The sequence below is a fragment of the Emydura macquarii genome, unplaced genomic scaffold, assembly GCF_026122565.2.
Source record: "Emydura macquarii macquarii isolate MOO-44397 ecotype Brisbane River unplaced genomic scaffold, CSIRO-AGI_Emac_v2 contig_1876, whole genome shotgun sequence".
Taxonomy (NCBI): Eukaryota; Metazoa; Chordata; order Testudines; family Chelidae; genus Emydura; species Emydura macquarii.
In genome coordinates this window covers 18,616,358-18,631,143 of record NW_027132013.1, presented here as the reverse complement: position 1 = coordinate 18,631,143, position 14,786 = coordinate 18,616,358, and the positions used below count along the sequence as shown (strand labels likewise).

The window sequence follows — 14,786 nt, the reverse complement described above, 5'->3', positions numbered from 1 at the left end:
CTGCTGGCTACCTCTTTATAGTACCCTGTATTCACTGGGGGTCACCTAAAGAACTTCACTCATTTGTCTACCCTCACTCTGGACTTATGATGTTGGTGGCAGTGGCTCCTGCCTCATTACCTCCTTGTCATGGTGAGCACAGACAGGGCCGGTTCTACGGGTGGGCAAGCCGGGCCGTCATTCTGGGTGCAGCCTTCCAGCAGGCACCATAGTGCTGTGCAGCTGTGCTTTTTTCTGACAGATACATTTCTGTGGTTTTGGATATTTATCTGCACTGACCCTCCAAGACCTTTACCTAGAAAATACATTGAGGCACCATGGACTGGGTTTGGGATACCAGTCTACTGTCTGCATCAACCCCTCAGCTGTGAGCAAAGTGTGCTGCACCCTGCTCTCTTCCACACTGACAGCTGGAGGACAACAGCCAGTTCACATGCAGCCTGCTGAGAGACAGCCATTGCTGTATGAAGGCTGCTCAGTGCACTGCCGGGAATAACTTGTAGGGAGGGGAGGAGGGTTCTTTCCCAGGGGATGTGTGTTCCCATCACTAAAGGATCCCTTTGTTGGCCATTTCAGCAAAAAGACCATGAGCTGATGGGCCATGGAGACTGAACTTCCTGCTGACTCTGCCGAGGTGGTCCAAGGGGGAATTTAGGGAAGTTTGGACTGAGGCTACCTGTCCTGTGACGAAAAAGGTCTTCAGGCTCCAAGGTGGTCAATCCTGCCCCTTTCACCAGTGCTAATTTCCCTAAAAGAAAACAGGCAGCACCAACACAACCAGACAGAATGCAACCTCAATCCAGTGTACTAGTAATACTTAGCACTGTACATTACTGTAATGTTACTTAGAACATTAACTAATAAATCCTCACAACACCCCTGTGAGGTGGGGAAGTCCTATTATCCCCATCGTACACAGGGGGAACCGAGGCACAGAGAGAATAAGTGACTTGCAAGGCATTGGCAGAGCCAAGGTAAGAATGTAGATGTTCCTGGCTCCCAGCCCCATGCTTATTCCTCTAGACCATGCTGCCTCGCTGGATATTAGGAACCCAGGAAACCCTTCTAAAAGTAATGCCTGAAATTGTTGACCATTCACAATATTTATTTGCAGATAGTTAATTATTCCACAGTTTTATTCCCCATAATGTACAGTGCACTTTCACACACCCTTCGGAGTTCCCTGGCACGCCCAGAACCCACTCCCCCAGCATTGTGCCTGCTGTTTAGGGGTATCACAAGGTGCTCTGAGCTTTTATTAAAAGAACGTTTAGACTGGGTTGAACTGGCATTGGTTCTGGAGTACGTGAACTCCTACTGGAGCCTTAAAACACAGAGCTGGAGAGGAAGGCACAGAGGAATTGTCCCCTTATGAAGTGGCCAACAACTCTCTTGGTTTTCTGGTTCTGTAGAATTCCAGTGATTGCTACCAGTAGGAACTGCTTGACTCCAGTTTGTTGGCTGGTAAGTCATCGCCTCAGAGATGTTTCCTTTAGTGCAGAATTGCAGCAAGCAGTCAGTTCAAGGCTGAAGATGTGCCTCTCATCATTTCCTCCAGCCTTCTGCCGCTGTCCCGGCATCAGGCAGGCCGCAGCCATTGTGCTCTCCCACTGAGGGAACTGGGTTATGACCATTGTGCTGGCAGGCAGCCGAGTCCGAGTCTCTTCTTTTAAAACTGGGATTAAATTAAGAGCGATGGAGGGAGGATGGAGAGGTGGGGAAGGGGTGGAGCAGATGGACAAATCCACCCAATAAGCATCTGGGAAGGAAATGTCCCCCGTGGGCACTTTCTCTGAAGCAGGTTCCTTTTCACAAGGCTTCTTTCTCCCTCTGGGAACATCTGCTAAGCTTCATCTCTGTCAGCTGGATGTACCGTATGACATTGGTATCTGCAGGGAGAGAGAATACACCAATCCACACTGATTACCTCTTCCAGTGAGAAACTTACAAACAGCTACACACACTCCTGTTGCTGTTAGCCATGTCTCCTTTTTATAAATACTGCACTTGAAGCTACCTGGCCATAGGAACTGCTCCATAAGAAAGGCCCTCTGGTCCAGTACCCTGTCACCTCTGTGGAACCGAAATCTCTTTACTCACTATCCTTGCTCTTAAAATCTTTGTCCAGACCTTGGTCAGCTCTTGCCCTGACTACTGTCACATTCTCCTGTCCAACCTGCCTGCTCCCCACTCCATTCTATCCAATAGGCTAAAGTCAGCATCTCTTGCTGCTTTCTAATAAAGTCCTTTCTACTGGCTTCCTCTCTCTCAATGCATCATAATCAGGCTCCTCTTCTTCATTTATGTGACCCTATATATTCTTGTCCCATCTCTTCTCTTATTTCTTCCAACTTCCATGTTCATTTTAGCTTCTGCTCCTGGCTGCTCACTTTCTGCCATGTTGCCACTATACCTATACCATCACACTTTTGGCCTACCAAGTTACCTCTCTCTCCTCCTTCAAACCCACTTCTGTGAATCCTTCCTGCCATCTTCTCCCCGATAATCCCCACAGCTGCACTATTGTTCTTTCTGCTGCCTTGTCTATTTTGGATAGTAAATTCTTGGAGGCAAGGAATGTGTCCTAGTCTCCATTTGCTAAGTGCTGTGTGAGTTTACGGTGCTGTAGAGGTGAGAAATTGAAACCCTCTTTCCCTCCAATGTGCCTGGATAATTGTGTGCTGCTACAGCATGTATAAGGTGTATGTTTTTTAATTCCTGACCCCAGCTGTGAGAGGATCTACTTGCTCGGAAGCATGAGGACTGATATCCTGTGTGATTACTTATCGCTAGATGGTTTCAGTACACATACTATTCCGATTCTTATGTATCTAACCCTTCCTGGAATCCTCTTGAAGTACTTGCCTCAGTGATGCCTCACAGCCCTGACATTGTAGCCAGCTGGCCTTTGCCTGCTGGAAGGAGAGAGAGAGAGGAAGTTTTCACCTGCACAGCAACCAAGGACAAAGTTGGTTAAGAAATAAGTATCAATGACAATTTCTCTTTTTGCATTTTGTCATTCAGAAATGGCTCCTTGCTGCCACTTGCAAGGCCAGCCAAGGCCAGTTTAAGTAAATTTGAGGCCCTGTGAAAGCAGTTAATTAGGCTACTCTGTGTGCCAGGGCCAAGATTCAGTGTGCAAACTCCTCTCCCATTGTCTCCACATGACCTGCCCACACTGCTCTACCACACGGGCTGGGGGTTGAACCTGCAAAGGGAGGAGAGAGGAACAGGTGACATGTCCCACACTGGTGAGTGGATTTGTTGTGGGCACTGAGGACATTGTAGATAGTAGGTTTCCTGTGAAAATGAGGAGGGGAAACCTGTGATGTGCCTTAGCCTGGGCTGAGATAACCAAGACACATCCAGCTTCCCCATGGAGCTCAAGTTATTGTCAGAGCTCTCTGTGAGTCTGAGGCAGCACCTGACCATCAGCAGAAATGCTCCAGGAAGGTTCTCAAGCTCTCCCAAATGGGATGGGTCCCCCTGCCAAGAGTCATCTTCAGCTGCAAATCTGGCAGCATTGTCTGATCCTATTTGGAGACCAAGGATTCAGTGGTCATGGAGTCTAAGCTATTTCCTCACCCTATGCAATGGCCCTTCCAGGTCAGGTCTAACGTACATTCATAGGGCACTGGCAGCATGAGGAAGCTGGCTGTGCTACATCTGCTCTGTGGCTAAAGCACTTCCATGCAGTGGGCTGCTAATTCAGAATATTTCATACTCACTAAGTGTGCTTTGAAAAATTCAGAGCTGGTCCTGAACTAAAACCCTGAACCTAAAAGCCCCAAACAGTGGGAAATTCAGATGAGAGCCTGGATCTGAATTTTACAGATTTGGCTCATCTTTCTAAAAAACAAAAGCAGTGAATGTGTGAGGTCCAAATAAAAGGAAGAGGACAATACCAGCTTAGGCTCCCTCTCTGTCCCCTGCATCCTCATTCAAACATCCTATATCCTATGCTGCTCTAGGAGCTGATGGGTTACAGCCTGTCTGAGCCTCCCTATTACACACATTTTGCACCTTGAATATCTACCCAGTGAAGGTGATAAGTGATAATTGAGTAGGCATGCTAGGAAATCACACCTGCCTGGGCTTGTAGGGACCAGGTGGATGTCTGACTGAGGGGAAGAGGCAGAGTTCAGTGCATAATTGGGCAATCAGAGGCCATATCTCTCTCGAGCCTGATGGGTAAGGGAGCGGTGACTCATGGCACAAATTCACCCACATGGAAAATTTCTCAAATGCTTTCCTGCACCTCAGGAGCCAGGGACTTTCTTACTGCAGGTTAGTTAAAAATCTCACGGGCAAATCATGATATCTTTTCTCAAGCTCACACTTTTATCAGAAAAAATACACATAGCAGTTGGTTACAAAGCAAATGGAAACACCTCCCACCCCCCTCTCTCCATCTTGGCTTTTCCTGTGCTGCTAAGTAATAATTCTCTGCATGTTTTTACCTCCTTGTTTTGGAACATTTCAAAGCATTGTATGAACAAAAATGAATTAAGCCTCCTGAGGTTTCTCTGCGGGAGGGAATAATCACTAGCCTTGTTTTACAGGTGGCAGAATCTTAGGCCCAGAGAACTCCAGGGTCTGGCCCAAAGTCACACAGCAAGTCATTAGCAGAGCTGAGTAGAAGAACCCAGATCTCTTGATTCTCAGCACTGTTTTCTGCTAATATATAAAGCTGCCTTCCTCTCTCTAGTGGATTGTGGTTTTGGTTTAGTGACTAGATAGAACCTAGTGGTTAATGGTCTGTGGTGTCATGACTATGACCTGTTTTGATTTCCAGTCCTTCTAGATCACAAAGGTAGAAGTAGCCAGAAGGTGGACTCTGCTAGTGCTACTTTACTCTGTTGGGTTTTATTCCCAGTCTTTGTATTTTCCTGCTATGAAACAAGTAGAAGGGCCTGGGCCTATGTAGCCTAATTGTTGGCATTCTATGTTACCAGAAGGTCAATTCAAATTCCTTCTTTACTCCCAATTTCTATCTGCCTTAATTAGAAAGAGCTATGGCTAGGAATTGGTTGAACAACACATATGGTGAGGCCAAGGCTCCTCTGGAAAAAAAGAGTCTTGTAAGCAAGACTGATATTTGGCTGCTTCAAAGTTTAAACCCCTTTCAGCCCTGCTATGTGCTTCATCAGCCTCTGATCACAGTGTTTATGAAAAGGTGCAGATAAGTTTTACATAATTTAAAGTAGACTCTCCTGTCCTTTCCAAATTGTCTCCTCTAATGAGAGGAGTTACACAATTCTACTTTTTTCTTTTCAGCTGTTTGTGATTGAGGTGGGAGGCTAGAGGAAAGAAAATCAGACAGGCCAATCCTAGTTCTGCTAACCTTTGAGAGGGAACAAATAGCTGTAAGGGCTGTGCTGTACTGACAAGTCTTTAGAACAGTGAAACCTTCTGTTAGTGAATTCCTGCTTGCCATTTAAAAATTCCCTTTGTCAGGGAGAATAGCTTTCCAGTGATTTATTTCTAATTCATCCCTTATTAGAGAAATACATTGCACAGAACAAGATCATCATAACACTCCAAGTACTTTACAAACACTAATGAACTGACCCTTGCAAGGTAGGGAAGAATGCTCATCTCCATTTCACAGAGGGGGAAGCTGAGACGAGACACTAAGCGACTTATCCATGATCATGTAGTGAGACTTCAGCAGAGCTGGATTAGTACAGAAGTCATCTGACTCCTATTACGGTGCTTTAACAACCCATCTTCCCTTCTTTCTATGTACACTCTGGATTACTTCTCTTATCCCCCAACTTTTAATAAACAGCCATAAATAAAACAGAATAATGCCCTGAAATGTCATAGCAATTGTAGATAATACTAGAGAGAGAACCACACTGCAAATTTCAGATTCAGATCTGTCCTTCCCTAAACTAAAGGCAGTTTGGGCCATTCCCTATGTATCGATGTTGCATGCTGTGGTCTTGAGGCCATTGCTGTTGAATACTTCAGTCTTTATCTCATAAAGAGATGAGAGCAACCAGACCGTGTAATATTGCAGGGAAAAATTAGCAGCAATGCATGCAGTAAAACTAGGGGGAAACGGGTTCAGATAAAATAAGCTCAGACTGAAACTTTTGACTGAAATTTGAAACTCTTCTGAACTTAAAAAAGAGCAGAAAAACTTTTTATTTGATACCCCTTCCCTGCCTTTTTTTGGGGGAAAGGGGGAAATATGTCTGCATTTCCTGGCTCTGGCTGGAACTGAAAGCAGGAGGTGCAGACTGTACATTAGATGGGCTAAACTGTGCGTTTAAGCACATCAGCTGTGCATGCTACCCTTGCCCAGTTATACTGGCCAAAGGCTTGAGGCTTCCTGACCATACATGGCAGATGGAAGCAGAATGCGTCATGAAAGACGGAGGAGTAGTGTGATTCCAGCACTCACTACACCTATTTAAAAACAAGTGAAGTGAGCACTCGTGCACGCCTTTTCCTGTGGTGACCAGGCCCTCCATCCAGCGAGGCCCAATTCCTTTGGGGCATCAGGCACTGCCAGCTGTGCTAGCCAGCCTCCCACTCTCTCTTCTACTCAGGAAGCACCAGCTGCAGCATTCTGCTGGGGCCCAGACCAACTCCATTTCCATGCTCATGCTGGAGCAATCACTCTGGGCTTATGTCTGTGTACAGCCTATTTCAATTTCCATTACGTTTTCCTTGGATCACTTTTCCCTTATTTTTGCAGAACTGTTTTAAAAAAAAAAAATTGGTGGGTTTAATCTCCATGCTACTGGAGACATGTCATAAAATCTTCAAATACTATGTCAAAGGGCAGTCAAAGCTGGCACCAATATGTCATGAATAATAGAGCCAGAAGGACAAAGCTGCCCTGTGTTACTAAAGCAAATAATCCTGGGCATGCGCTCAAGAGCCCATTATTTTTGTTTGGAAAATGCAAACAACACAATTGTGGCATTGCTGCCCTCTGATTTAGAGTACATAATTAAAAGGGCCAAGAAATCTTACAGGTCTGTGTGAATGTACAACCATCATGCTGGCAGAAAATGAAACAATATTTTTGTTTTTATCGGCCAAATAGGTGATGGGTTCCTGAACAGGGACCTAGCTGATTTCATGGTAAAAGTTAAAGAACGTGGACTGGTGAATGGGTGAAATGAGAGTGTCTATCTAGTGGGGCAGAGAAAGAGAACTGTCTCCACTGAGATAATGGAAGGTGTGGATGTTAGCAACTGCAAATGGTCTAATTTTGCTATGGAAAAGATGCAGCTGTGTCCTCCTGATTCCTGCATCTCTGAAAATGACAATCCTTGGGGGGGAGGAGGGGGGAGCGGCAGTGGGAAGATACACAAGTCCATCCTGTTCCCTTTTAAAAAAAAAAAAAAAAAAAAAAAAAAAAAAAAAAGCAAGAGGTTGGAATCTCCTCTACAATGGTAGCATCCCAGCAATATCACCATGTTCCAGGCTCTGCCTCAGCAGTGATCAGAAGCTAATACCTTCAGGCAATGTGATTGCAAAGGTGCTGTGCTACCAATGAATCCTTGAAAGGAAAGATAACTAAAGACACGGTGGGCCATATTCATTGCTGGTGAAATCAATGAAGGTAAACTAGGAATGGACTTGGCTCAATGAAAGGAGGAGTAAAGACTGCCAGTGTGATAATCTTGTGGTTTTCCTTATTATCAGTACCTGTTGGCTGTCGGGATCTTGCTTCTTTCAAGTAGTCCAGTGCCTTGTTGAAGTCACCGAGGTGGTAGAATGCTACGCCCGATCGATAGAGTGCCTTGAAGTTCTCCCCCTCTTTCTTTAGCACTTTGAGACAATACTCCTTGACTCGCTCATAATTCACCAGCTCGGCCTGGAGCAGACATGCTGCATGACATGAGAACAGGGTTTGTTAGACTTATTCCTTTGCCTCCCCAATATCGGTGTGAGGAAGATAAAGGTTGGCTTGGGAGTATGGCTTAGACAGGTACGCAGTCAAATAGTTTAAGCACCAAATCCAATTTCTCAAACTGAATACAAAGATTTTATTTTTGGAATATCCGTGAAGATAGGTTGGTTGTTTCTGCAAGCAGAGCAGGGATTTGAACCTCCCCCTGCAGAGTTGGAACCCCACCTCCAATAGCCTTGTGCTAGTGGGTGAGAAACAAGAAGTGAAACTGACTATAAACAGAAAGGAACACTGAGTGTCGAAGCACAATAAATTACAAAAATGTATTACCCCTTAAAAGTAGAATATCCTAGATTCAATTTTTTTACAGTTTTAATAATCCAAGGTTATTAAACATACAGGTAAGAACTATTTTTATAAACATTGATGTTTGTCAGTGACCTTTAACTGCCTCTTATCCAGGAATACATGGTTAGGAGTTTCTGCTTAGAGCTATGCTGGACTCTGCCTCCATGCTCCATCAGAATAAGGTGTTTAAATCAAAACTAACATAAGCGGGTGGTCAGTGTTCTTGCCAGGCTTTTTCTGCATGTAGAATCAATGAGAGCCAGAGCTGACATTTAAAACCTATGAATGCGGTCTCCTGAGGAAAGGGGGAGACCCAGAGCTCCCTTTCTCACTCTCTCCCCTTCTCCCCCTGCCAAGGACAGTAGCAGTGGCTGGGGAAGTGGTAGACCTGGGACTTCTCCCCTGTGACTGGCAGACAACAGCAGGACTTGGAGTGGCTCAGGAAGGGCGAGCCGTGGCGTTCCCTCAGAGTAATAGATTCATGCTGATGGACATTTTTTATCAGTTTTTTTTCCCAAAGAAATACGGGGTTTCAGTGAAATTGAAAACTCTCAGTTGTCCACAGGAAAAGTGTTCGGTTTTGATTTTTTTTTTAATTTAATTTTTTTTTTTTTTTAAGTTTTCCAAATTTTTGGTGGGGAAGATTCACAATAAAATGTTTGATTTCAAATCAACATTTAAAAATGTTGGCATTTTTTCATTAAGCTATTTCTGACCTGAAACTTTTTGAAATGTTTTGTCCCGTGGAAATTTTCAATTGTTCAACTTTTCATCCTGTTTCAGGAGGAATCCAAATGTTGAAACACTGGAATTCCTGTGGAATTTGTTTCCTGTGTTCTATTCTTAGCTCTCCACTGATTCACCCTGATCTGGGCAAGTCCTGTATCTTCTCTTTGCCTCATTTTGCCCATTGGTTAAGATGGGTATTAAATATGCCCATGTCTGGTAAGAGCTAATTAAGCCTCATTTTTAATAACGGGCCCAATCATACAATCCTTATGTATTCAGTAAATAATCAGTGGGACTATGGGCATGAGTAAGGACTGCAGGATCAGCTCCATTGTTTGGGCTTTCAGATCTTCAGGTGAAAAGTGTGACCACACAGTGGTCAGTTCAAAGATCTCTGTGCCGTTAGCTTTACTGCATGACTTCTAATCCACACAAATAGTTGCTGCCATTAGAGAAGAACATTGTGCATTTCAAGGCACCTACTCACTGGCTATTTTGATTAGTAATTTTTAAAAATTATTTCTCAGCTCAAAGGTTTGTCTTTTCCTATTTGTCCAACATTGATTTTCTTGCTGTGTTTCTAATGGAGCTTGAAATGAATGTGCCTTTTTTTTTTTAATTGTTTTAAAGCTTCTTATAAAAATGGTTGTGTGAATTTAGTGCTGGCTTCTCAGCTCTGGAGTCCTCTATTTATCCACTGAACAGGTACAGCACAGGAACAGTTTCCCACATGCTACCCATCCAACATGCCCCATTGTGTTCTGGAGAGACCAGCTCTTGGAGTGAGTGAAAGGGGAGTTTAGTCTCTCTAGTTATAGCAATAGATGTATCTCTCTAAAATGACAGATTATTGACTCATCAAAGATTCAATAGGAAACTTGCTCCACTGATTTTTTTTTTTTTTTAAACTGGCAGTTCCACAAACTCAACCTGTGTTCTGAAAATCCAGCTGGGCTCCTTCTGCTTGTTACGTTAGCAATAAAGATTCTGCAAACAGAATTTAGCTGCTGCTGATGAACAAGACACAGTGGAGTTGGTTCTGTGGGGATGCTTTGTCTCAGCAAAGGGAGCAGATCTGACTGAGACATGCAGGAAATAGCTATGGTGAGTGAGAAGAGGCCATTCTGACTGTCACTTTTCTAACTATATCTCCTAAGGGAGTATCCCTTACAAATATTTAGCAGCATTTATTCTTAAACTCACTTTGCTTCATTGAGAACCATCTCCTTCCTCCATAGTATAAGAGAGTAGGACTGTAGATATGATTACTTTATAATGTAAATCTTGAAGCTGTTAATAATATGTCTTTTTAAAATGGAAACACGTCTATCTCTGGGAATTTACTTTCTTCCTAAGTTGGTCAGGGAAGGATTGTTTTAAAAAGTTATTCCTAAATAGACTTGTATATCTGTGGCTGGTAGTGTTTGTTTACGGTATCAATATTTCATCACCCTGGCACTCTCTATGGAGTAGGTCCCCACTGAGGCCTTTTCAGGTACAGACTGTTCTTGAGGAGACCAAATGAGACTGTAGTTTACACAGACCTTCCTTCCTCTCCCTTGGTATCAAAACTGGCTCTGGTCCTACACAACCTTTGCAATTCATCTTAAAGGCTTGAAAGAATGTGCGGTTCTTGAAGAAGTAGTACTATTACTCTTTTCTTGTTGTCTAATGGTTAGCCTATTTTGGTTGAGTTGTAGTCTCATCTCGGCTAATGACTCACTATGTGAACTTGGGCAACGTAACCTCTTTGCCTCAGTTTTACTCATCTGTAAAATTACACACCTCACGGGTTGGCTGAAAGTCTACATTCATTTTCTATAAAGTGCTTTGAGATCATCAAGTGAAATGTGCTACAGGAAGGCAAGATATTGCTGCTAGCTAAAAGCTCTGAGAGAGGTGCCCTGCCCACCTAACTGCAACTGAATGTTACTGTCAAAGTAGAAATGTGTGGAACATGGCCACTTTGGTTTACAGGGACAGTGTTTGGTTTTGGAGTTTGAATACCTGGGCTGTGACTGTGCTAGTCCAGCTCCACCATTCATAGCAATTTTGGGAGTTCTGGTGCAGACAAGGTGCCAGCAGCTGTTGCATTTCTTATCACTCATTTACCTGGCCCTGCACAATGCAAGCCTAAACACCACAGTGATTAAAATGCTAGCAGAGCTGCACCAAATCTACAGCTTGCACCATCATTGGGCCCTTGTTGGCAATGGTGGGAAGTTTTAAAGGAAAAATGGCTAGTGTAGCTAAGGCCCCAGAGTTTCACTTTGAGGAACACAAAAAAAGCAAAGCAAAGCTCATCTGAAACTGCCATGTTTCACGTGTTTTTTCAAGAGAAATCTCCCAAACAGCCTTTGGGAACTAGCCAGTTTACCAAAACAGCCCTGTTTAACATACAGTTTTGTGAACTTCTGGGTAAATCTGGGCTGAGTTAGGGGTTTGTAATGAAATACCAAAACCCAAATACCCTGCTTTTAGAAAGAGGTTTAAGGCCTTCACTATGCTGGAATTTTTGCTACTGGTATAGCTATACCAGAGCAAAAACTTAGTGTAGACACAATTTATACCAGTGACTAAAACGTCAGTGCAGACAAGGCCTAACTTTTATGGAACACTAAAAGGAGTGAGCCAAATTACTATGGAAACCAGGTTAGCATATTCCTATCCCTCTAGGCCAGTGTACCTGGTATGTTCCTCAGGAGTAAGGCATTGTGTTAGTCATTATTAGAGATTGCACTCACTGCTTTCCCTATTAGATTAAAAAATGCTTTGCCAGAGAGCATGTCTTGAATCACAAATTTGTATTTCACAAATTTCAGGGATGTCTGGATCTGTGGTTTCAGGTCAGTCCATTATTATAGGCAGGGCTGGTAACACCACCTACTTATGAATGTTACTAGACACTTCCCATTGTAAGACCTTGTTTTCAGTTGCTTATAACTTTGCCAAACTTCAACAGTTTGAGATGAATTTTTCTATAATGGGTGTTTGTAGGGCAAACAGATAGCAAGAGTAAAAAATCGAGATGGGGTGGAGGGTAATAGGCGCCTATCTAAGAAAAAGCCCTGAATATCGAGACTGTCCCTATAAACTTGGGACGTCTGGTCACCCTAGGTGTTTGCCTCAGGCTGACTTCCCCTGCCCCCCCCCACAATGATTCGTCTATTTTTGAGAACAAACACAGGAAAAATACATTGTTTTGCCCATCGTAAAACATTTTGATAACCTTTTTCTGAAAAGCACTAACATCCCTATGCTTTGGGTAGGGATCTGAAATTTGCAGAGGGGTGAAGGGTTGCGTAAGGTATGTGCCTTTGCCATCCCTGTGAAAATCCCAAATTTGGACAAATTATAAACTTTTGTAAACTCATGCTTTGCACATGCTCAGAAGAAACGTCTTAGATTTTTAGTAGCTGTATTCCTTGGAAATTCTGTCCATGCTGGACATGCTCCAGCTTGAGTTTAAGCAGGATTTTCTCTGCAATTTCTGCTCTGGACTGTTGCAGCTTATGCAGAGTCCAGGTCTGGGTCCAAGCACCAGAACTGAGAGCAGTGAGTCTGTCTCTTGTTCTCTCAGTGACACCCTTCCTAGGCCCAGGCTATATGGACAAAGAACCTGCCTGAGTCGAATGCAGATGGAACAAGAGCTGGGGTGGGGGAGAAGGTAAGGGAGAGTAAATTGGGACAAGGAACTTGGGTAAGAGAAAGGGGGGAGCAGAAACAGGGATGGACCAAGATTGGAGAGGAGCTGGGGGAGACAGGGACTGGCTGGGAAAAGACTGGGACTGAAACGGGGGGATGATTTGAGAAGGGAAGGGAAACAGATCTGAGGAGGAGCTGGGGTGCAGATGGAGACCTGGGACTGGTTGGGCAAAGAAACTGGACCATAGATGGTGCTCTTTTAATGTAGGTTTTTTGGCCTTATATATAAAATGTATATACAGTGGGGGAAGGAGGTGGGAGGCAAGCAAGCAAGCCAGTTGAGAAATCTAGATCCAAACTAATCTCAAGTTTGGGGTATTTGGAATCAGGGTTTTGTTCCAGGCACATCGCTAGTATGCAGGTGGCACTGCTTACATGTAAACCTAACTTTTTAACCTATGCTAAGTTCTATGAATCCAAATTGGCAGGGGGAAAAAAAATAAGGGATGGAAAAGCTTGAGAAACCTTTATAATGGGGGGTGGAACAGAGGCTGTATCAGATCCTTTTCTCCCCTATACACCATATGGGTTGTGCCTTTCAAAGATATTATCCAGAGTTCTCAATATACTGTCAAAGGGAGATTATTAGGAGTATCCTTTGTTAGACAAATGCCACCTGCTGTAATGGTCCAGATCTGAGCCAGTCATTGGGATCTGAACAGTTTCTAGACCATCTCTCTCCCATGAAATATTTCCCTTCCCCCTCCATATCCCAAGCCTGCAAACAAAGGGAATTTTCTGGCTCCTCACCAATAAGATGCTAATTATAGCCAGTTTGATCATGTCAATCAATAATATGATCAGCTGACTACCGGTTCCTGGACTGCCTTCATGGGATGAGTAGGGAAAATTGAAGTGACAGTACAACTTTCTAATAAGCGGCAGCTCTCATTTACTCCTCCTTCCCAGGCTGTGTAAATAAGTCTATACATTGTTACATGCAAGAGACTGTGTATGCAGTTAGAATCCAGATTGTATGACATACCAGCACCCTCTCTGCAGGGGTTGATTAATGCTAAATGAGGTGTGGATATACCAACACTTTGGGGATCCCAGGTAGCCTCCTCTTTCAAGCCTCCCTCTCTTTCCTCTCAGCCTAGTTCTCCACTGTCAGACAAATTCTGACTGTTCCTCTCAGCTCAGCTTTCCTAAACACTCTCTTGCCTAGCTTTCTAGGATGGGCTGTTTCTCTGCTGCTCCTGAGTCCCTAATATTCCTGCCACGTGAGGCAGAGGGTCATTGTGCTACTCTCTGTATGAGCCCTGGTTGACATAAGTGAAGAATCCTTACTGTTTAAGGTTCACCCCTTTGTAAAAATAAGTTTCCAAACCGTTTTAAAAAACGTGATGCTCTCCTTATCACCACAATTATGAACGGCTCTTATGTCTCCCTGACAGCTGCCATTTTATAGCTAATTCCTAACATGAAGTCCTGCTTCAGGATGTAGTTTGAGATACAGGAAACGGAGCTCAGCATTTGAATGTGTAAATACTTAACTTACAACAGCTATGAAGGTTTCTTGCCTTTCTCATGCATTCAAACGATGCACTGAATTTCCTGTCTCAAACTTTCATCAGATATACAAGGGGGCAGTGTCCTGTTTGAATGCTAATTATTATGATTTTTTTTAGACATTTTAAGCTGTTTGTAGTGTTTTATGCTTTTTAATTAGCGCAGTGACTAGAATCTCCGTTATATGAAGTTGCAGTTTTTCTTGAGGATGAGACTAAAATTTGTGTTGCAAAGATAACCTTAGTCTAATTACAACCTGTACATTTTCAACTGGTTCTCAGGGCTTCCAGCTGGCTTGACAGGTTTTGGAGCACAGCAATGAGTTTATTGGGCTACATTTCCTATAGTTATTGGCCCTCCAAATGCAACCAACAGAGGCCAACCAAAATAGCCCAATGGAATTTCCACTAGGGCACAGTCAAAGGAATGGTCAAATGATGGCAGGCAGATAAGACAAACTTTGGCAAAATCCCTCTCTAAATGTGCAACAATAAATCTTTGTTCCAACAAATTAAAAATAAAAAGGTCATCACAGTTGTTGTTGTTGATCTAACAGGTTAAATCCCCTGGAGGCTTCCTCCTTTTCTGATTCCATTTATAACTATCCCAGTAATCC

The 14,786-nt window shown here is 43.5% G+C and overlaps 1 protein-coding gene across 1 annotated transcript in view; it reads right to left on the bottom strand.

Annotated features, from left to right (window-relative positions):
• Nucleotides 1-340: 340 nt before the first annotated feature.
• The window catches only part of TTC9 (tetratricopeptide repeat domain 9), a 30,030-nt gene continuing 15,584 nt past the window's right edge, over nt 341-14,786 (bottom strand). Inside the window, exons 2-3 of the mRNA XM_067557831.1 lie at nt 7,672-7,854; nt 341-1,889 (exon numbers count right to left, since the gene is read on the bottom strand). Of these exons, the coding sequence (XP_067413932.1) occupies nt 1,810-1,889; nt 7,672-7,854 (263 nt within the window). The 3' untranslated portion in view covers nt 341-1,809. The remainder of the gene's footprint in view (nt 1,890-7,671; nt 7,855-14,786) is intronic.